At 53.7% G+C, this 22,174-nt stretch overlaps 1 protein-coding gene across 8 annotated transcripts in view; it reads left to right on the plus strand.

Moving 5' to 3' along the window:
- Positions 1-22,174, plus strand: part of EPS15L1 (epidermal growth factor receptor pathway substrate 15 like 1) — an 83,874-nt gene that overhangs the window by 48,574 nt on the left and 13,126 nt on the right. For 2 of the 8 annotated variants that reach the window (XM_074350519.1, XM_074350515.1), the window contains exons 17-23: positions 3,005-3,128; positions 4,049-4,099; positions 5,133-5,269; positions 6,485-6,545; positions 7,515-7,597; positions 13,949-14,081; positions 16,200-16,247. In XM_074350519.1, coding sequence (XP_074206620.1) covers positions 3,005-3,128; positions 4,049-4,099; positions 5,133-5,269; positions 6,485-6,545; positions 7,515-7,597; positions 13,949-14,081; positions 16,200-16,247 — 637 coding nt within the window. Of the gene's footprint in view, positions 1-3,004; positions 3,129-4,048; positions 4,100-5,132; positions 5,270-6,484; positions 6,546-7,514; positions 7,598-9,716; positions 10,585-13,948; positions 14,082-16,199; positions 16,248-22,174 lie in introns of those variants that run through there. The other 6 variants (XM_074350518.1, XM_074350521.1, XM_074350520.1 and 3 more) reach the window with 4 other exon arrangements.

Below are 22,174 nucleotides of genomic sequence, written 5' to 3' on the forward strand. Positions count from 1 at the left end.
GCTTTTTGTTTACTCCTGGACATTTCAAGACCGCTTCGAGGAGAGGGACCTCTCTTAGTTCTCTTTGAGGGGGAGGAAAGTGAGGGCTTTAGTTTCCTGAGAACACTGCAATCCAAGACGTGCATCTAGAACTTTCTAAGTCTGGGCAGGTCTACTGAGGTTACTAAGTTTAGTGATAGGCTCACATGGTTGTACTTTGTCCAAGAGAGCAGGATTCTTAAAGCCACATTTAATTCTTGTCTCTCCTCTGCTGATGAGACTACTGGCCTCTTGTCCATGAAGTCAGCACTCAGCCAATCTGTCTGATAGAGACGAGGACCTAAATCATCCCAGATTCCATCTTGCCGAGAGCTTGTGAAAGATGGGGTTATCTGTCGCATCCATCCCCTGGCACACTGGAGCCAGTTTTATTGACTCTCCAGAGCCGATTATTAAATAGGAACTTTGTAAGCTGTTGTTCAACCTGTGGTAACTTGACGTCAGCCATATGGGAGTATTTACAGCATGGGGATTGGCAGGAGCTAGCGATCAGGGCTGCTTTTTTCAGAGAGCTGGTTTACCAACACACCACTGCTCAGCCCCCATCTAAAGGGAAGGAATGTCACAGAATGTCACCTTGATGCCCTTTCAGAGTTACCATGTCTCTTTCCTGAAAGATGCAGAACTTAAGGCTAGTCACCGAGCTCATTGTTCGAGCTGTCTCCCTCTGCCCTGGGGCTTGTCTCCCGCACTGCATCTCCCAGGGTGGCAGGCGCGTCTGTTCTCCCTGGTAGGTGGTCAGTGGATGGTGGAGTTTATGGCATCTCTGTGCCAGGGGAAGTCTAGTTATCTGCTCTTTATCTGTCAAATGGAATCTGAGCCACCAGTGGTTACCCTAACCACATGAATCCTGCTGGGGTCTTCTTAGGCTTCTCCTTTGAAGGGGAGGGACTAGTTGCTGCCTCAGACAGTTGCAGACCTGACTTTTCAGTACAGGGGCTTACGACCAGAGTCGCCAGAATCAGTCTCCTCTGCCATTGTCCACTGTTCAATTTGTCAGTCTTCCAAGTGATGACTGAAAGCATTTTAAAAAACCAGAACCAAACCAAGTGATTTGTACATCAGTGCCAATTAAAAACTAAGTAGAAGCTTCCATTCTGAGGCCAGGTGGTCCTTCTTAACGCACCCCTCTATCCAGGTCATCATCTCTCTCTGTTCTTCTGGAGCAGTTAGGTTCCTTCCCCTGCGGTACAGAGCGAGCGGTTTATTCTCCACGCCGGCCTCACCGCTCCCTTAGATTAGGACTTCTCCGTGGTGCTGACCTGTGTCTCAGACCTGGTTGCATGCTGGCTGGTGCATGCATCTCACGCTAGTTAGCGCCGCAGCATCCTTACTGAGTCTGTGCACTGCTGCCAGACATGGTGCTTGCCCGAGAACTGGCTCAGTTTCCCTACCCCGGGAAGCCCTGTGGCTGGAGGCCCTTTCTCAGGTAAGGAACATCGTTCTGGATTCAGCAGAGGGCAGGGGTGTTGGTTCGTCCTTCCAAAACCCACGGCTTCCTCTTAGCCTGGCACCTCTGAGCCCCGTCCTACTCCCGAAGTCAACTGGCTCAGGGGGGTCAGAGCCTCTTTAGGAATCTTCCTTTGGCACCTTTGACGTCGTTGCCCTGTGACCGTTATCCACGCTTTCACGGAAGCCTCAGCTCTTTAATCATTTGGTTTTGTCAGTTGCAATAGTGGCTGAGTTCGCAGCTCCATGGATGCTGACACATTGGCCAGATTCGGTGAGGATGTTGTGCTTTTTAATATCATAGTGAAACCTCTGTGTTTTCACTGAGGGTGTGTCTTATTAACCAAAATATCTCAGAATTTCTAACCCAAGTGCATTGTTCCCGTGTATATTGTGTGCCCCACTCCCCCCAGATCATTTTCCACTATAAAAACTTGCTCTTCAAAAGCAAGGTTTTTTTTTCTTTTGATTTAAATATGCTTGTTTGTTTCTAGAAATAAGTACTTTAAAAAAAATGCAAAGTGCTGTGTATGCTCTAGTAGTTATGTTCTAACTGCATAAGCACTCATTTCCTCTCAGGATGTAAATAGCCAGCAGGTTTCTTGATGTGGAAACAGCATTTTTCAAAATGCCCACATAGGTACATACTCTCCGAGAAGGTGGTTGAAGGAGGCACACCTTTGAACGGCCCCTGGCTACCGTTGTTGGGTGGCTTGTTACATTTTCTTTCTGACATTTCCAACATGTGACTTTTTTTCTGACTCAGTGGTTTAAAAAAATTTTTTTCTAGTTGTGGTAAAATACACATAACGTTTATCATCCGAACCATTTTTTTTGAGTACACGGTTCAGTAGTGTTAAGTAGTATATTCATGTTGTGCAGCTAAGCTCAGAACTTGTTCATACCCGTTAAACATCGGTTCCCCATCCGCCCTCCCCCAGCCCCTGGCAGCCACTGTTCTGCTTTCTGTCTCTTTGAATTTGATAGCTCTGGGGACCTCATATAAGTAGCATCACACAGCATTTGTCTTCTTGTGACCGGCTTCTTTCACTGAGCATAATGTCTTCAACGTTTATCCACAGAACATGTATCAGAAGTCCCTTCCTTTTTAAGGCTGAGTAGTATTCCATTGTATGTGCAAGCCACATTTTGTTTATTCATTCATCCAGCAGTGGACGCTCGATTGCTCCCACTCAATGATTTTTAAATAAACTTTCTCATTTTAGAAGACTTACAGAAAAGTTGCAAAGATAGTACAGAGAGTTCCCATCTGCCCCACAGCTAGCTTCCCCATTATTAACACCTCATGCAGTACATTTGCCACAACTAGTGAACCCAGTGTTGACACATTATTATTAACTGAAGTCCATCTTTCAGTGATTTTTTTTTTAAACAATCATTCTCTTTTAGGTCACATCACTTAAAAGAGAAATATATGCATTAGGTATAGAATTCTGTACTTTGCTTTAAATATGAAATAATTAAATCCCTGTCATGTCTCTTCACAAAATTATAGGACGATCCTTTCAAAAATAAAGCCTTGTTATTTAGCAACAACGCCCAGGAATTGCATCCGGATCCTTTCCAGGCAGAAGACCCCTTCAAATCTGACCCATTTAAAGGAGCCGATCCCTTCAAAGGTATCTCGTCTGGCACCCACTTACTTTCTCATCACAAGCCTGTTTGTTTTGTGCCCTTTAGGATTGCCCGGTGACTAGAACAGTTAGGAGATCCCACCCTCTGAAGTGGGAGAGGGAAAGAATTCTTTGAGTGTAGTGGGCCTCTTGAGATTTTCACCTCACCTGGTTAACTAAAGATCTGGGGGTTGGGGGAGAGCTCCAAGCTCACTGAGAGACGCCCACGTTCAAGGGCGGCTTGCTTGGTTGGCCTGGAGACTCTGCGTGCCCAGTTCCCATCCGCCTTGCAGGACTGATAAGATAATCAGATGTAGTAATGATTGTGAAACCACCCAGTAAACAGCAGATGCCCACACAAGTATCTGAAGTCTTACGTGGTGAGTTCACCCAGAGCCACACACAAGCCAAGAGTACCTGAACAGGATTCTACAAACAAGATTTCCTAAGTCTCTCCATTTGTTGCAGAGCAGAACAGTGTTTCCAGGAAGGCTATCTGTAAGTTTCTGAGAAAAATGCTGAGGAAGGGAGCAGGCAGCGGGAGCACTTCCCAGTGTTAGACGTGGAGTGGAAGCCCCTTAGATTTGAGAGACAGCCGAGCAGCTCCCACCCAGAGTGCAGATTTAGATGGGAGCTCAGCCTCGCTCCAGGGCTGCCGTGTGGCCCAGGGAGGTGGTCCCAGGGTCGCGGGATGGGGTGAGGGCTGGGGCCGTGACACATGGAGGGGAGAGGGTGAGTGCTGGCTTGTCCCACGGCCCCCACTTGTCCCTCGGCCATGCCGAGCGGCCAGCAGCACTCTTCCTTCCACCTCGGCCGTCCTTGCTGTGAGAAACCACCTCGGCCAGTGGCCACCCCTGCTGTCCGTCTTTGCTCTGCTAGGGTCATTTCTACCACAGAGCCGAACGCTCCTCTCTCTTCCAATCCAGGTGACCCGTTCCAGAGTGATCCCTTTGCTGAACAACAGACAGCTTCAACAGGTAAAAAAAAAAAAAAAAAAAGAAGAAGAAGAAGAAGAAAGAAAAAAGGCCTTTGTTAAAAGAAAAGTTTCGTGGACTAGCTCTCAGAATATTTCCATGCCTAGTTCAGGTTGAGGGAAATGGAAAAACACCTTCCAGCCTCCCCTGCCAGATCAGTTTCTGAAGGAGCCTCCACCAGCCCTCCTCAGTCACCTGTGCCCACCCGCGTCACCTGTGGCAGCATCAGGGGTCCTGTGTGCCCCCTGCAGGCACTGGCACTTGTGCTCACGCGCACCAGGGGCAGGGTGGAGGAGGCTGGGAGGGACAGCCATCGCACTGTGCAGAAGCCTAGCACCTGTTCCGTCCTGATGGTGATGGCTCCCCCCTCATCCCGTCCCCAGGCCCGCACCCAGAACTCGAGGGGAATGGCCGCCCTCTGGGTATGGTGTTGGGGTCATGCTGTCTATCTGTTTTTCCCCTTCTATTTTTCTTTTTATGGAGGTGAAATTCACACAACACAATTAACAAACTTCACATAACACAAGTTAACCATTTTAAAGTGCACATTTCAGTGGCCTTTAGCCCATTCAGTGTTGTGTAGCCAGCAGCTCTGTCTGGCTCCAGAACGTTTTCCTCACCCCAAAAGGAGACCCGTCTCCATGGGCAGTCTCCCCCTTACCCCTCCCCAGCCCCCTTGCTTTCTTTCTTTGTGGATTTACCCACATTGTTTGTTTATATTATTTTTAAAATCAGTGTGATTGAAAGGTATAATTTATACACAACAGAACTCACCAATTTTGAGCGTATAATTGGATGAGTTTTGACAGATATGTGAGAGAACATTTCCATTATCTCGAAAAGTCCCCTGGTGCTCCCCCCTACCCCCAGGTCTCTGGCAACCGCTGGCCTGCTTTCTGTCACTATTTTTACCTTTTCTAGAATTTTATGTAAATGGCACCAGTCAATTGGGTGTTCTTTTATATTTGGGTTCTTTCACTAAACATAATGTTTCTTCATGGGTTTTTTTTCCTTCTCTTTCCAAAACACCTTCTAGATCCTTTCGGAGGGGATCCTTTCAAAGAAAGCGACCCATTCCGTAGCTCTGCCCCCGACGACTTCTTTAAGAAACAGACAAAGAATGACCCATTTACCTCAGACCCATTCACGAAAAACCCTTCCTTACCTTCAAAGGTGAGTGACCCCAGGAAGGCCGTCTTCCCTGTGCTACCCATGTGCGCCCCCTGCATGGGTGAAGGCAGCCCTTCCTGTCCCCAGCTCTGTGGACCGGGCCAGGGCCCCCATCACTTGGACTGTGCTCGCTAAGCCTGATGAGTGGGGCTGTGCGAGGCTGGGCAGTTCTCCAGGAGCTGGCTTGCAGGCTGAGCCTCTTTACTGGAGAGCGAGGTGACCGTTTTTGCTGGTCCCTGTGGAGGGAGGCTCATCCCGTGAAGCGGGGCGTCACAGCCAGCAGTCCATGAACCCAGGTCAGGGCAGACTGTGTCTTTTATTATAAGTTCCCTTTTTTTCTCTAGTGATAATCATTGTCTTTTCATTCATCTTAAGTGTGTTTGCCTTTATCTCTTTAAGCACAGTTACTGCTGCTTTAAAGTCATCCTCATCTGAGAATTCCCAGTGTGTGGGTCATCTTGAGATTGACTCCATTGGTTGTCTTTTCCCTTGAGAAGCACAGTTTTCTGGTTCACTGTGTGTTGAATAACTTAGAAATGTATTCTGTGTGCTGTGAGTGCTCTGTTGTGGAGACTGGGTTCTACTGCATTCCTCCAGAGAGTGTGGATGGTTTTGTTTCAGCAGAAAGCCGACTTAGTGAGACTCGCACTGTGAACTCCCTCTCTCTGTCACCTAGCTGTAGGCTGCTCTGAGGGAGCCCACCCACACACAGTGCAGGGGTCGGCCTGAGACTTGGGCAGAGCGTGTCGTGGAATTTGGGGCTCCCATGCCTCTCCTTTCCAGATCCCACATCCCTTTCTCATGCCTGTGGTTGACCTGGGGCTTCCTCCTCTGAGCTTCAGTCCAGAAAGACAGTGAGTTCTCTACTGGAGTTGTAACCTCCCAATACTCTCAGACTACAGCTGTCAAAATGGAAAGCTCAACCTTGTACCGGTTTTTCTGCCAACTTTCTATTCTCTCCCAAAGTCCTCCCACTTTGGTTCACTTCCTGAGTCTTCAGGTGGTTGCTTTTTTGGAGTTGGGTATCCAGAATGTTGATAGGTGTTACCTGCAGAAGGGGTTGGTCTGTTGGGATTTTGCTCTCGTTTAAATCGTCTCATCCTCCCCACCATGCCTGGGTGGCACATACGGTGTGTGTAAATGTCAAGTTTGTGGTTGAATGAGTGGATGGTAGACAAAGAAACTGCTTTTCACTCTCTCCTTTCTCCTTTCACTCAGCTTGACCCCTTTGAATCCAGTGACCCTTTCTCATCCTCCAGTGTCTCCTCAAAAGGATCAGGTGAGCTTGATGGCTTATTTCCTTTCTCACTCTCCCTCAGGCAGTGGGAGGGGAGGGCCCACTCACGTCCAAAGCTGGTGTGTTCTCAGTGTTGATGTTATTAGGAAGCGGCACCCAGATCTCACCTGAGGCCATGCAGCCAGAGCCAGTCCCCACTGGCTGCTCGTCTTCCCAAGCAAAAGCTGGCATCATTCTGGAGAGGAAGCGTGGCAGCAGTAGGGATTAAGTCGGTACAAACACCAGTGTGTTAGTTACTGTTTGCTCATTCCTCCTAATGAATCTTCAGTTTATACCTTTGGATTTTTCTTCCTGAAAGAATCCAGGGTTCTACTAAGGCCTGTGCTGTGGCCGCTGTGTTTGAGGGAAACTTCGCTCACAGTATAAAGCTCTTAGGTGAGCTCTTGAGCCTTTAAGGGAGGGGAGTGTTTGCGGACTCCCCCTTGCTTTTGGGAACGGGCCCCACTTGGTACTGCCGTCTCACCGAGCATCTTGCGCTTTAGTTACAGAGCTCAATTTCACAGATGAGCTCGTGGGTTACTCCTGGCAGATCGCCCCACCCACCAAAGGAGAAAGCTCCCCCTGCAGATGACCTCCCTGCATAAATCCTGTGGGTGGCGGGTCGCCTCCCTCTCAACCTCCCCTCCTGATCCAGTGGACAGTAGGCTCTGCTTCTTCAGGGTCCCTGTCACTCCTTTGGTGACTGTGAACATTGCTGGCTTGCAGCACAGAGTCCCTCTGGCTCTCCCTGAGCCAGCTGTTGTGGCCACAAACTGTCTGGCTGAGCGGCACCGACCGCAAGTCAGAGTGGGCGGGGGCAGGGGGCTTTGTTGAGGGCCTGCACCCAGATTCCCGACCTTGGCGAACAACCATGACCTCCATGGATGTCCTGAGAGGTGACACTTTCCCTTGACCCCAGGCGGTGTGTTCTGCGAACGCCCTGTAACTCTCCTCTGTTGGTGTTGCTTGCAGGTCCCTTTGGAACCTTAGATCCCTTTGGAAGTGGGTCCTTCAATAGTGCTGAGGGCTTTGCCGACTTCAGCCAGATGTCCAAGGTAAAGCGCCCCCCACAGAGCCCCCATGCCTCTGCCAGTGTCCTTGTGCCTCTTGTCGTGGTCTTGTTATGGGCTGCCAGGCGTGATTGTTTAATGCCACGTATGTATTTCCTCGGCACCTGTCGGACTCTGAAATGCATCCCCCTGTGAGGTCGTGGGTCAGCAGACAGGGTCTAGAAAGTGCCCGTGGCTGTACTGGACCCCTGTCCCTTCCTCCTTATGGATCTGCCAGAGCCCTGTGCCCCCCGCCAAGGCACAAGCACCGTACGGTCCCCCTGCTGCCACTGCTGTGTGAGGGCCACCAGGCCACAGGTGATGACGTGGTCTCTGTGGCTGAACAAATTCGAGAAGGCGTGGGGCACAGAGGGCGAGGCCTGGTGTGGGGTCCGCTGAGGCCGGAACCTAGGGCCACAGCCCGGAAGGCGGGAGGTGTCTGGAGCTGCCCATGGACAGAACCTGAGAAGGGCATGGAAAACAAGGGATACGCTCAGCGAGTAAACATGCAGGTGAAAAGTGAGCTGTTCAGGAAGGACAGCGGTCACCCTTGGATGGGCCGGACGGCACCTGCAGGGCCATAGTTATACGCACTGACCAGAGACCCAGCCCCACGGATGGTGTCGGAGCTCTGCTGAGAGGGGCTTGCGGGTGTGGCTAGAAAAGTCAGTCGGTCGATAACATCCAAAATGGACAAGTCAAGAAGTAACAGTGGAAGCCCATGACTTCGAGGTAAATTCCAGAAGGAACTGCTAAGAAGCATGTTGAAACCTGTTGAAAATGTTGGTTTTGGTGAGAGAAAAAGGGCTGAGGGTCTGCTGTTCTTGGTTCTATCCTTTAGCCTCCCTTGGTTTTGACTGTGAACATGTCTCTTTGACAAGAGTTAAGGGAGGCAGTGTTAGGTGTGCGCGTCTTGGCCTCAGACCTCGGCCCCAGCCCCTGTGTTTGCTCCACTCCTTCTCGGCGGCTGAGGGTGGGGTCCCTCACAGGTAAAGAGCCACATGCCACACAGCCTGTGGCCATGGGGCCACCAAGCCCTGCGTCCTTTGTTCATTTCACCCATCTTTCCCAGCCACCTGCTCCAGCTCAGGTGCCATGGGCACTGGAGGGGGGCAGCCATGTGCAGATATAGTTCCTGTCCCCAGTCTTGTGCCCCAGCTGGGGAAGGCTCACGAGCCAGGTGGTGGTGAGAGGGCTGGGGAGGGAACCCCGGAGTGTGTGGGAGCGGGCCTGCAGCGGGGAGCCCCATGCCTGCTGCACCGCCCACCCCGCGTGCTGACTCCTCGGGGGGTCCTGCCCTCTTCCTCCTCATTCACTCAGCCTGGCGGGTGCACAACTGTCTGGCCGTTGAGTGCTGTGTGCTGTGCGCTATGGTTAGTGAAGTGTGATTGTGGTGCTTCCAAGAAACATTGGAGATTCTGTTTAGGTTTTCAGAGAAGCACATGAACATCAACTGTCGAGGAAGCAAATCTGGCTTCTGGCCGGAGGCAGAGCATCTGTTTGCCTTGGCTGCCACTGGAGGGAGCCCAGAGGTGCTGGGGTTGCTGCCTCTCTCCTTCCAGTGCCTGGAGGGAAACTGTGACATCGTCTGGGATCGGCCGGAAGGCACCAAGGCCTGAGAGTTGCCCTCACGTTTGCCTGTCACTTAGTGGCTGTTACCCAGACTCCTTGAGTGGAGCTGTGTGCCCACAGCTTCTGTCCCTGCTTGGGTGGCGGGAAACCAGCTCCTGAAATCAGGAAACTTCTGCCACACGGTGGCAGCAATCCCCAGGGAAGGGTTTGTGTGGTCTCTTCTAGCTGTCACAAGTGGAGTGAGAGCTAGCAGTGGCCCTAGCCAGGACAAGGATGAGGGCATGAACAAGACCCTCTGTTCCAAGAAGCATCTGACTCGAGGCTGCATGGCCTCAGAGGGTGACAGTGGGGTGGCCCGCTGGCGGGGCCCCTGGTGGAGGGAACAGCTGCTCTCCCTCCTCCAGGCAGTGCCTGTGTTTCCCGTGGCTGCAGAGACTCCCCAGAGCCGGCAGTTCCAAGCCTGGCCCTTCCCTCTTTCTGCCTGTTCTAAAGTTGCATTTTCCTTTTTCTGACTCTGCTTTCCATCTCCTTGTTTTCTCGTGTCCCCCATCAGGCTGCATACACGTGCACTTGTGACTTCAGAGCCAATGCCCCTTCCTGCTCGCGGCACTGGCAGGACGGAGCTGGATGGGGCTGTGGAAAGTTTGTCTCCTGTCCCCCACTGTTTTGTTTTCACAATCCCGTCAGCTCCTGATCTCATGCCACTGGCCCAGCTGAATACAGGGCTCTAACCTTGCAGGTCTCTGTTTGTCCCTTTTGGTTCCCTTTCTGTTTTTCAAGAATAACATCATGTGTATAAATAAAATGCTGAAGGAAATGAAAGTAAAGTGGCAAGAAGGTGTTTTGGTTTTTTTTTTTTTTTTGGTTGTTTTTTTTTTTGACTTCTTGGTTTTGTTGTGTGTTTTTACACCGCTATCTTTTCTCCACCTGAGTGGGGTGAGGAGGCAACGCACACTGGCGATGCATGCTGGCGCCCTGCCCTCTCCTACCTTCACCCGAAATTGGAGTGACCTCCCTCTGCTTGGCAGTGCTGAAGCAAAGTGTCAGCCAGCCGGCTGACTCCAGTAGATTCCTTTGGGAGGTTCTTTGGACTTACACTCTTCGTTGAGGTCCCCCCATACCCGAGGATATTTTTCTAGACAGGATCAAGCCTACACTACCTTGCTTTAAGAACACATTCCCCAAAACAGATTTCAGAAAGCATCTGAGAACAAAAACAAGACTCCAACTTAATTATTTCACCCCTCCCATCCTGAAAAAAAGCACCTATGAAATACTTGACTGGTTGTCAGTCCATTTTCAGTTGTTTTCCAACCCTGCATTCCTATTTAGGGCTGTTTTTATTTGTTTATTTTTTAAATTGGGAGTCGTTTGCTTTAAACCAATTCTTTAAACTGTGAACCTCTTAGAGCTGCTTTTCATATAGTAGCTTTTTTTTTTTTTTTTTAGCACACTTCACTCTAGCCCAGCCAGAGAGCCCCTACTGGCTTTACTGAAACCCTTCTAAAAATAGCAACTTTCCCTGAAGCCACAGCCTGAATAGGAACCAGTCAGGTCCCAAAGGAGGCTTCTTGGGAAACTTGAAGTCATGAAAACTAGAATTCGGAAATAATGCCTGCTTTTTGTGTTACAAGTGATATAATTCCCTGCTATGGGTGAACAGGCGTTTACGGCTGGAACCCTTTCACCTTGGAGCGGGCCCACGGGTGCACTGGCTTTAGACAGAAGAGGGGGCGGAGAGTGGGCTTGGCTGGTGGTGTCCCCAGCCAGCCAGGAGGATCACTGCAGCTCACACTCCAGGGTGCAGTGCATGGGCTGGGTGGACGAGGGCCCCATGTGCCTCGCAACTCTATGGGAGGGGATGGCATGTCTGGAGGGCTCTGGGTATCCCTCTGTGCCCCTTCCCCAGAGCTGGTGCGCACCCAGCATCCAAGACAAGAACTGGGGTCCCTGCAGGGACCTTGGGGGCCTGTCACATCACCACTCTGATGAGAAGTTTGGTTTGCTTCCTGCCTGCCTGTCTCAGGTCATGGTGTGAGTGGAGCGAGCCCTAGACCCAGTGTGTGTCCTGCGGACAGCAGAAGCAGTGGCGCCAGTGTTCCCTCCCTCTCCATCTCTTTAAGCCCCCACTCGGTCTTCTTTCCCAAACAAGACCTTAACTCACCTATTTTAAAGCTAAGCTGAGGTCAACACTGCACCTTTTCTCCTGTGCTGCCTCCTTCTAGGAACGGCTCTGGGTGATGGGAGGCAGCAAAAATCAAGCGTCGGTGGCTGATGGGTGTTTGCAGATTCTTGCGGGCATCCAGGAGAATTCTAGTACATCCTTGGCAAACTAATAATCATGCCGTCTCTGTGCGGATGCTGTCTCGGCGCCAGCTGGAGCGATTTACGCGTTACCTTTTGCCTTCCTGCCACCGCCCTATGAGCCGGGGCCTGTCATTACTGTCATCTCATAGATGAAAAAACTGAGACACGGAGTTGGGCCTCCAAATCCCACCCTGGCCCCCATGCTCTGCAGCAGACGTTCTGGAAACTTGAGTGACAGGTTTTGCAGACTCCCTGACGTTTGTCCCTTAAAGGATAAGGGTCACAGAGCCTGGGAAAGGGGAGCAGCAGCCATGCATGGAGGTTCCTCCCTGCTTGGTCACAGCCCCAGCAGTCCTTTTTGCTCAGAGTGTCCTGGCAGGCCCAGGCAGTCTTGGCAGGGAAATGAGCCTTCCCCACTGGACCCCATCTTCCCCTGGGCCTGCTGCCCTGCTCTGACTCTTGCCTGTATCTACGCATGTCTCCCTCCTGGGCATGAGGACAATCCCCAGACCTACGGTGGAGGGCGAGCCGACAGCTGGCGAAGGCAGGTCCTAGGAGCTCTGGCCTAGAAGGCAGATGGTGCAGGGTCTTGCCCTGACTGCCCCAGTGAGGTGCTGTGTAACTAGCAGGCTGCACCTCCTCTCCATGCCTCAGTTTCCCTGCATACAAAATGGAAGTGGTGACAGTAGGGCTCTGTCCCAAGGCGTTGGAAAGATATGGGTGAGAAGGTCACAGAGCCAGTATCTCCTATCCTGGCGGCCCCAGAGGGTTGGGGGAGGAATCCGGGCGCCCAGTGGGCTTGGCCGACTGTGCAGCAGCCCCTCCCCCTCCCTATGGGCTGGCCGCCTCTCCCACCTGAGACTAGTGGCTGTTACTGGGCACCAGGGGCAGCGGTGGCCGCAGCCCCATCCCCATCCCTGTGCCCATGATCCTAGAGGGAAAGGAGCGTGACTGGCGTCAGCCCTTCTCCCTGCTTCTCCAGATTACCTAAGAAGGTCCCACGAGTGTGCTGTTGTATTCCTGCTTTGTTTTCTGGCCCTTGGCCCTCCCCACTGGGGAGAGAAGTGCAAGCGCGCCTCCTCGTGGCCCCACCATCCCTGCTGCGCGCAGCTGGCCCTGCCCACTGCATGTTTCCTTTCCCTTGCTTTTGGAGGAACATGTTAGCGTTTTCACCCCCGGGTCCACCTGTCCCACTTGCGTGTCTGGTAGCTGTGAATCTCCTTGCTCTGCTTTTCCTGGTTATTTTCTGTGTTCGTAGAAGTGGTCCCCTACCCCTGTAGGCTGTGATCTCCCTTTGGGATGCAGCTGGTACATCTGCGCTTACCTGGTGGTCAGTGGGGGTTTGCTGCGCTGCTGCTCCAGGTGGGGTGCACGTGTAGACAAGTCCCTGCCCGCTGCAGGCTCAGCTGGCAGGTGTGCGCCCCATCACCAGCACGTGCCCTTCAGGCCACCCAGTTAGGCAGGAAGGGCCTGGGTACCTGTTACTGTGGCGTGGTGACACGTGTCCTGTCTGTTCCTACTAGGACAGCTGAGCAAGCAGTTAGTAGCAAGGGTGTCAGGGAGAGCTCTGGGGATGGCAGTGGGGTCCAGCCAGGCTCTGAGGGAGAGGAGGGGCTCGAGGTGGACGGGATGGGTTGAGCCCCCATGAGAGACTCTGTGTGTACGGGGGCCTAGGGATGGGGCACAGGGGGCTCCAGGCACCAGGGAATTGCCAAGAGGGGACTGGGGCAACTGCAGGGATGAGGCCAGAAAATTGGGCAGCAAAGGGCCATGAGGAAGGCCCTGTGTGCCTAGAAGAGCGCTTAGAGGCTACCTGCCTACCCATCTCCCTCAGTCCCTGTCCACCTGTCCTCTCTCCCCACCCATCTGCCTGCCCACCCCCCACCTATCCAGGTATCTGTCTGTTGCTGATGTGATATGGTCTAATTTGGGTTTGAGATGGTAAATGTGGGGTTGGGTGGGACCAGGGGTGGAAGAGGCTGGTGGAGGGTCCAGGCCAGAGGTGACAGAGCCCAGTGGAGGCAGCTGTGGCTGTGCCCATGGGTGGAAGTGGGCTCTGACCTGAGTCGCTGAATGGGCAGCCCGGGGGCACAGAGATGGTTTGGTGCAGTTCCAACCCCACGCCTGGAGCTGACTGAAGAGGGAGAGGGTGGGGCGCACTTCTGAAGCATGAGCAGGAAGCCCAGGGGACTCTGGGGTCCGGAAAGATCCGATGTCCCCATGTGGGTGGCAGGGAACACCTGTCCTGTACATAAGCCCATAGAGGTACCGGGCTGCTCTCGCCCGCTCTGTGTGCTTGCCGGCTGCCCCTCACAGGCCAGAGGGCCCCGGCTGTTGAGGGTGGAGGAAGGCAGGGGGCTTGTGAGAGACCCTGGGTCCAAGTAGGGGCCTCGCTGCGTAGCCTGGAGGGCTCGGTGGACATCCACTGCCTCCGTGTTAACAATTATTTCTGCCTCTCTTTCGTGTCCTCTCTTACAGCCCCCAACTTCTGGCCCTTTCACCTCCTCCTTTGGAGGGGCAGGATTCTCAGATGACCCCTTTAAAAGTAAACAGGATACTCCCGCTCTGCCGCCGAAGAAACCTGCTCCTCCGCGGCCCAAACCGCCCAGCGGTCAGTACCCTTTCTTCTCTCACAGCCGCCCGCCCACCGTCGCAGGCCGGCAGGGGGACTGAGGGCCCCTCCCGCACCGGCTGGGAGAAGAGCAGGTGCTGCGTGGTCTGCACTCGGAGCAGGAGGGTCTCCCCTCTGCCCCATCACCTGGGTCCAGGCACTGTGTGCCTGGGAGAGCCCCCAACCCCCATCCTCACCCACCCTGGGGGCCCCTTGGCCCTGGACTCTACGCGGGGCTCCAGGGTGGTTCCCGGAAAGCCAGGGGCTCAGCCCTCCTCGCTGCCCAGCCAAGGGAGCTGCAGCATGGCCCCTGGCCCAGTGTGTAGGCATTGACTCAGGGAGGGCCCAGGGGTGGGGACAGCAGTGGCAGTGGCCACCCCCTTTATCCAGCGCCTCCAAGCTGGTTAAGGACTTGGGGTGGAGGTGGGGGTCTTCCTGGGCCACGTTTGACGTGAGAGGAGGCAGGTGGCTCTGCACAAGGGGTTTCCTGCAGCCCCTCCCTCTCCCAGCTGTGGTGGTTTCTCTCGGGAGAGAGCCCGGCGTATCCCCCAGAGGAGTGATGGCGATAGGCTGACAGGCGAGGTTACCAGACTCAAGCAGAAAGCTATTGGCAGAGGGATTCACTGCACTTCCCCAGACTATTTACCCCACTTCATCGTTTGCTCTGGTCTCCAGGTAGTCACCTGCGTTGTCCCTAGACTGTGGGAGAACACGTGCTTCCTCAGTTGTGCCTTCTCTTCCACAGCATCCTCTTGCCGCCCTTTCTGTGGGAGGGAGGGTGGGCGGTGCTCTGGCTCAGTCTGCCCCAGGGGCTCTGCTGGGCGGCCTGTCGTCCGTGCAGACCCCCGACCTGGTGAGTGACCAGTGGTCATCAGTTCAAGTCTGGCCAGCCTTCAGCAGGGACAGCGGGGAAGCTATTTAAAAACGCTGCCTCTCCCCTCCTGTCACCTGGGCTGGCCAGGGCTTTCTCGGGTGGACGGGGACTCCACCCGCAGTGGAGTTTGGCCTCCCTGTGGATAACTCATGGGAGAAAGCATGACCAATCGCCTGGGCGAATTTATAGCAGATTTTCTGTGAACTGTGAGCAGAAACAGATGCATAAGATCACTTCTGCACATCAAAGGGATTTACCATAAAACGGGGGAGGAAAGCAGAGACAACAAAGGAATTCCCTTGTGTCTGCGAGAGGCCACTTGTACTGTAGACGGAGGTGGTGGCCCTTGGAGACCCTTGGCAGTCTCCTGATGGAACAGCATTGGGCCCTGTGGTCACACGCTACACACATGCACGTGCTCTCACATGGTGCTAGCAAGTACCTGCATGCGTGCCACACACGTGAACGCGTGCACACGCCGAGCAGCGCGGCATCTGTTGGTCCTCGAGGAGGAGCCTTTCACCTCACTGGCCGGGGCAGAACTTCCTTCTCTGGGTTTCGTGGAAACACTCACTTGGCCTCCTCCCCTTTCCTGAACCAGTGCTGGGTGCTTTTGAACTCACCCTCGGTCGTCACCTCCCCTGTAGCTCCCTCTGTGAGCCTCCCCACCTTCCCTGGGCTAATGCTGTGGACTTAGAAAGCGGAGTCTGCCGGAGGCTCGGCTGACCTTGGAGCTGGCTTCAGGGCTCGGTTTTTCAGAGAGCTGTCTATGTTTGAGGATGTTTGGGCCTGTGTCCTGGGGGTCTCAGGCTGCCTTTGCGCATGGCTCTGGGCTGCCGCACCCTTGCTCTGCCATGGCCAGCAAGGCACCAGGTGCCCTGAATACCCCCTTCACATCATGATCTGCATGTGCATGACTGTCACCTCGCCAGATTCTGGCAAGACCCAAAAGCCAGACAAGATAGGCACCACAATGCCCTCTTAACTGGAATTGGAAAGGGAAGTGCGAGAGGTCACATGGGTGCCCCAGGTCACACAGCAGGGTGGCAGCAGGGCCGTCCCTGGACCCAGTGACCACCGCCTGTCCCAGCCCTCCCACCCCCGTAGACAGCTGTAATGAGAATCAAGCTGTGGGTTTGGGTGCTCTGGAAAACAGTCAACCGGTGTGCAGTGTTTAATCTGTGAGCAGCTAGGATGTACCCACATAGAGGCCTCACTGTCTCTCATCTGATTCTCTTGCCTAGAAGCAATGGCTGAACAGGAAAACCCTGCGCTGTACACGCTGCTGGGTGGTAGGTACATGCTGTGTGGCGGTTGCCGTTGGAGCCCTTCCAGTGGTGTTTCTGCTGTAATTTCATACTAACCTCTAACAACCTGGAAACTGCTGGCCGTGCCGATGCACCTACGAAGGTCACCTGACCCAGCAGTTGACATTTAACAAGGCGGATTTGAGGGGGAAGCATTTGGCTTTTTGAGGGATGCAAAGGAGGGTGTCCTCCCCACGCTGCTTCCCTGATGAAGGGAATTGGGGCCCAGATGTGCGCACTGCCCTTTTCTCCCCAGCCACGCCGCTTAAACTGGAGCAGCCCGGTGGTTATCTGGTTGTTAGCAAGACACGTCGGCAGATGAGTGTTGGAGGAGGTCCCGCTCAAACATTTGTAAAGCTTGAGGCATGGCTCTTGTATTCTTGGCTGCTGAAGATGGGAAGCAACCAAGAGGCCGTCCAAGTGTCCTTGTTATCATTTCTGTAAGAAAATGAGGTCCAGCGGTTTGAATGTGAGGGAAGACAATTTGCTTTTCTGTGCTTCTTGCTGACCCAGCCTTTTCCGGCTTGGAGATGCCACGCGCCCAGCATGTGGCAGTGGCCGTCCGTACCTGAGAATGCCATGTGGTTGCTCCCAAGGGCCGTCCTGACTCGTGGGGGAGCATTGGTTCCAGTGGCTGAGCGGGGAGGAGATGAGGTGGGTACCCTGCTTCCAGGGCCCCGGGGCCCTGGCGGTTGAGCCATGATCCCGTGGAGGTTGCTTGTCCGGTGGGAATGGTTTTTTTCATAAGCCGCATATACAACGTCAGACCTGCATTCCAGAAACAAGAGAAGGAATGGGCTCTTCTGTATTGTTCGCCACCCTGCCTGTGAAGTGGCCCTGATGTGCCACCTCCCCAGCCCGGGCTTGTCTGCGGGGGACCCAGAGGTTTCTAGGACCCTGCTGGGTCTCTGCGCCTGGAGTTGGCTCCAACATGTGAGGCAGGACAGGTGAATCTGCTGCCATTTCCCTCCGGCTTCTGGGCTACCTGTCCTGCTAGACTCTGAGGAGCCTCCTCGATCAGGCTGGTTTCCTGTTCCTGCCCACGACCATCTCCCTGAGGGGCGCTGGGCAAGTGTCTTAACCTCCCTGAGCCTCAGTGTCCCTGCCTGAACGTGGGACGGACTCTGGCCCACCAGCTGGTCCCGCAGGTGAAGTGCCTTGCACAGTGATTGCATGACGAGTGCACCCCGCACCCAGCCCCGGGGGACGGGGACCAGGGCATGGGGTCCTCCACCCTGGCTCCTTTCCCAGGGAAAGACGGCCTGGGCCTGAGGTGGTCGTGCACTGTTACAGTGAGTTATCAAGGGATCCTTTTCCCCCATGAGATTGCAGTTTAGCAGAAATCTTTACAGCTGAGAAAAGAGCGTGGGTAGTTGAACTTCAAAGAGGGCGCCAGGGTCCTCTGGCAAAGCTCAGCTGTCGTCACTCGTGTGGGACCAAGTGAGTTACTCCTGGTTTTGGGGGGATGTCTCTTGTGCACCAGAGGCTGCAGTTTTCACATTCTGTCTGAGCTGTTTTGTTTTTTATTTGTTTTTCAAAGCTTGATGAAGGTTTAATCAGCATGTGATAAACACGCATATATAAGTGTCAGTCTGTGCAGTCACGATGGGGATCCTGCCAGCTGGGAGCTTCTCCAAGGTTCTCAGGGAAAGAGTTCTGGTGTCATCGGCCGATGACGGGAGCAGTCATCGGCTGGCCATCTGCTCTGACGCCAGCCACAAAGTGTACCCTTGGGAACTCTTTCAAGAATCGCCCCCTGCGGGTGAGGGGCACGTGCACAGAGTTTTGGCGCTGGCCCTGACTTCTCTGTGCCTGGAGGTCTTTTCTAGAAAGGTCTGGCAAGGTAGGAAATAACCAGCAGGTGTCTGTTTGGGGTAGAGAGAATTGGTTTCTTCCAGGCAGATGCAAAACAGACCCCTGGGGCAGCCGCTGAAACCTGTCGGTTAGAGTTAGCGTAGGCACACCTCCCCCAGGTAAACAGAGGTGTGCTCCCTGCAACGGACCGGAGATCGAGATCAGTCAGAACTCACCGCCGAAGAGTTTCTAGGTAAAAGTTGTTGATTTGCAAAGGGAGAAACAGATTTTTTTTTTAAGTGCAGGAAATGGCTGTGTGGGTGTCAGTGATTGGGCCTCGCGCCTGCGGCGACAGATAGCGGAATCCTGCACCCCGAGCCCCACCCTTGCCACTTCCTGCAAATGCAGCCCCGCGTTGCGGTTCCTGCAGCACCCGGGTGACACCAGCTAGCGCGCCTTCACCGCTAACCAGCCAGTCACCTTTAACCTCTCCCCAGTTTAATTATCCTTTTATTACTGCTAATGACCTTTTCACCTTTTGGATAAAGCCACACGCACACTTATAATGTCTTTTTGCCCCTCTTCCCCTTCCCATAATTCTTCCTACAAAACTCGTTTAACCAGCATCCTGTTTGATTCAAATGAAAAAAGAAAGAAAGAAAATCGTTTCTCCCCTAGAACACGAGTCTCCTCCCACACCTGTGTGTGGACTCCGCACTGTGGCTGACTGGGGTTCTATCTTATGGGCGACTTTCTGGTTGCCACCCACCCTCCGGCTAGCTCGCTCAGTTGGCTGTCACCTTGACTGTCCGAGGGAGCCGCGCTTGGGACTCACGGAGGACGCCCCGGGTTCCACCAGGCACCAGCCCGTGTGCGCGCTTGGCTCTGAGATGCCAGGAGGGTGTGAAAGCTGGGTGGCCATCCCTAGCCAGTGTGGGTCCTGACCCCTTGTTTATTGAACAGGATCCACTCTTAAAATGGCTTCTCCAGTTGAGCCGTGCGGTTAGCACCTCAGCCTTGAACTTAACTACTTTAATTCCGTTCCCACGATGATTTCAGATAGATAATTCGGTGGGTACATGTAAGATTCTAGAATGGGACAAAAGCAGCTCACCACCAGCTCAAGAAGCCTGGAACATCGTGGCACTTGCCGCCCAGCCAGGAAGCCTGGGCACCCAGGCTGGTGGCGCCCTCCTCTCCCACGTGCTGCCCCAGGGCCAGCCGGAGCGGCTGTGCCAGGGCTGGGTGTGACCCCTGCGCCAGGGCTGGGCGTGACCCCTGCCAACACTTGCTCAAAAGCCTGCGAGACCCAGCTCCCAGCAGAGAGAGAAATACTGTTTTCCTCTCGGCCTCTTAACATGTAAAATGCCTGGAGATGAATAGTTCTTTGGAGTAAATTTCTGTTCTGCAAAGTCGGCTGAGTTTGAAAATAGAAGCATTTGCCTACCTTAGCACACGCCCACCCTCTTGCACCCAGAATCGCGTGGCGGATTGAGTGTGAGTTGAAGGACGCTGTTGTCACCTGTTGTTCAGTGGGGTGCAAATGCCCAGGCTTGGGGCCCTGGGGCAGGGGAGTCAGGACTCAGCCAGCGGGGGTCCAGAGGGGCAGCAGGGCCTTGTGGTGGGGTGCAGGCCCAGAGAGCCTGGACTCCCCTGTCTTGCATCTGAGCGTGGGTGTGAATGGACAGGAGCTGCCACCCTGACCCTAGCTCCTTCCTGGCCACTGTGAGGGCCTCTCGTACCCACCACCGGGCCTCCCCCAGCCCCTCAGTTCCACCTGCAGCAAGGTGAGAGGGCCCAGAAGGATTTTCTCTGTGTGGCCCTTGCTTTTCTGATGGGATGAATGTGGTTCCTAGTCTCTCCATTTCTCACATTTAAAGCAGTGAGTCAGCCCCTCTCCTTCCACCATTAATGGTCAATGGAAAAATAGCACGTGTATGTATCTGGGTGGGGGTTGGAAACTGGCCGTAAAGAGAGTGAGTTGGTGGAGTTCCCGTCTCTCTACTCCTTTCCTGCTGCCCCCACAGCAGGAGGGAGCTCCTAGGGGCTCTGCTTCCCTCCGCTCCAGTGCACACCTGCCTCCTAACTGGCTTCCAGACCCGCCACACGGCACCCTGGGGATTTTGTTAGATGTGGGCACAGTGCCTCTGCCCCTGCAAGGGTGGCGTCTGGCAGCGCTGGCTCTCCTCTGTAGGGAGGGACAAAGGCTGGGCCACCACGGCCCCAGGGCTTCCCCCACCCAGCTGTAGGAGCATCTCCTACAGCTCCTCCTCAAGGCACCCCATGCCCCTCGGAGGGGACAGGTCGGGGCAGATTGGCACAAGGGCTGCTCCAGCTGAGTGTGTTGAGGGCGCAAATCAAAGAACAAGTCTGATTTTTCAAAAAGCAGAACTGTGAGACCTGTCAGTCTATATTATTTTTGTTCTGAAACTGACTTGTGATTTGTGAATTCATATAAGTCACGTCCCCCCACCTCCCCGTTTTTGCTACAGAATTCAAGTAGCCCGTCAGGTTTCCTACGAGTGGGTTAGGAGCCTTTTGAGGAAACCTCTTGAAAATTGTACTTCTCACTCCACAGGATATTTGTCTTTTGAGGACCCCCAAAGTGGGGCATCTCTCCCCCCTTCTCTCCTTTACTTCTGACGGTGCGATGGCCCCTCATCCAGCAGGAACGCCACCCACCTGCCATTCCCACCACCTTTGCCACCCCAGGCACCTCACAAAGGATGAGAAATGCATCCGTTATGGGGATGCCTGGTGGATAATAGTAAATATTTGTTCAGCTTTTCTCAACAGTTCAGAACCAAACCTCATCCTGTTCCCTTCAATGCATTAAGCAGATTTTTCTTAAAATTCGGTAAATATTTTTAGTGGAAAATCTCAACACTGTGATGGTGGGGACCTCAGATTTTATCTGCTGGGGCTGTGCTGCTTGGCATGGCTTTGATCTGCCGGGTTTGCCTTCTCTTGTGCATCAGCGAGAGCCAGCAGGGCTGGCGTCTGCAGGCTCCTTGCTGGCAAGGCGCTCGTGCTCGGCGGCCCGGGGGTCATGCTGTGGGAAGTAGCTCTCCTCGTCCCCCACCCGCCCTGTCCCAACAGAGGCACACGCACACCCATGTGTGTTGGTGAAAAGTGATCATTCTCAGTAAAAAGTTCCCAAGTGATTGTGGATGTGAAAGGTTGTGCCTGGACAACTTGCTTTCTCTCTCCTTATTAAGCTTTTTGGCTGGGGTTGGGGGTGGGCAGGGAGGAGCCAGGTGGCAAGGAGTGTCCCCTCGCCGGCCACAGCTCTCCCGTGTGGTGCGACTCTCAGAAGCCTGGCAATTGTGTGGGTGTCCTGTACTGTGTAGGATTAATGATAGCTGTGTGGGTCTCTGAGCCGTGTAGGACCAGTGACAATTGTGTAGGTCTCCGTGCTGTGTAGGACCAGTGACAATTGTGAGTCTCTGTGCTGTGCAGGACGAGTGACAATTGTGTGGCAGTCCTATGCTGTGCAGGACCAGTGACAGTTGTGTGGCAGTCCTATGCTATGCAGGACCAGTGACAGTTGTGTGGGTGCCCCGTGTTGTGTAGGACCAGTGACAGTTGTGTGTTTCGTCCTGTGTTGGGACAGATGGCAGTTGTGGGAACGTCCTGTGTTGCATAGGGTAATAGCTGAGGTGGGGCACCTGTCCTGACCACAAGCCTTTGTTTTTAATTTTCGTATTTTGTTTTGTTGTTTTTGTATTTATCTCTCATGTACAGAACTGCGTTTTCCAAGTACAGCCCTGACTTTTTATAAACAGAACCCAGCAAGTGCCTGGCTGGGATGAAAACGCCCACTCAGGCTCATGGGCATTTCTGGTATTTTTTACTATCCAGCTTTATTGAGACCCCAAATCACCCTAGACCTCTTACTCTCCTCCTAAGTAAAATATTTCCAGCAAGAGACTCTGCCTTCTCTCCGTGTGACATTTTAGGTTGGGAAGGGTGTGGATTTCGTTCGGGGCCGTGGGGACCCTCCGGGCGGAGGGCTTCCTGGGAAGTGAGGAGGGAGAGGCCAGCGCAGCCTCGCAGATCCTGGGTGCCGGGGGCACGCGCGGCCTTGGAAAGTTCAGAAGTAGGCGAATTAAAGACAT

This window comes from Camelus bactrianus, chromosome 22 (genome assembly GCF_048773025.1).
Source record: "Camelus bactrianus isolate YW-2024 breed Bactrian camel chromosome 22, ASM4877302v1, whole genome shotgun sequence".
Taxonomy (NCBI): Eukaryota; Metazoa; Chordata; class Mammalia; order Artiodactyla; family Camelidae; genus Camelus; species Camelus bactrianus.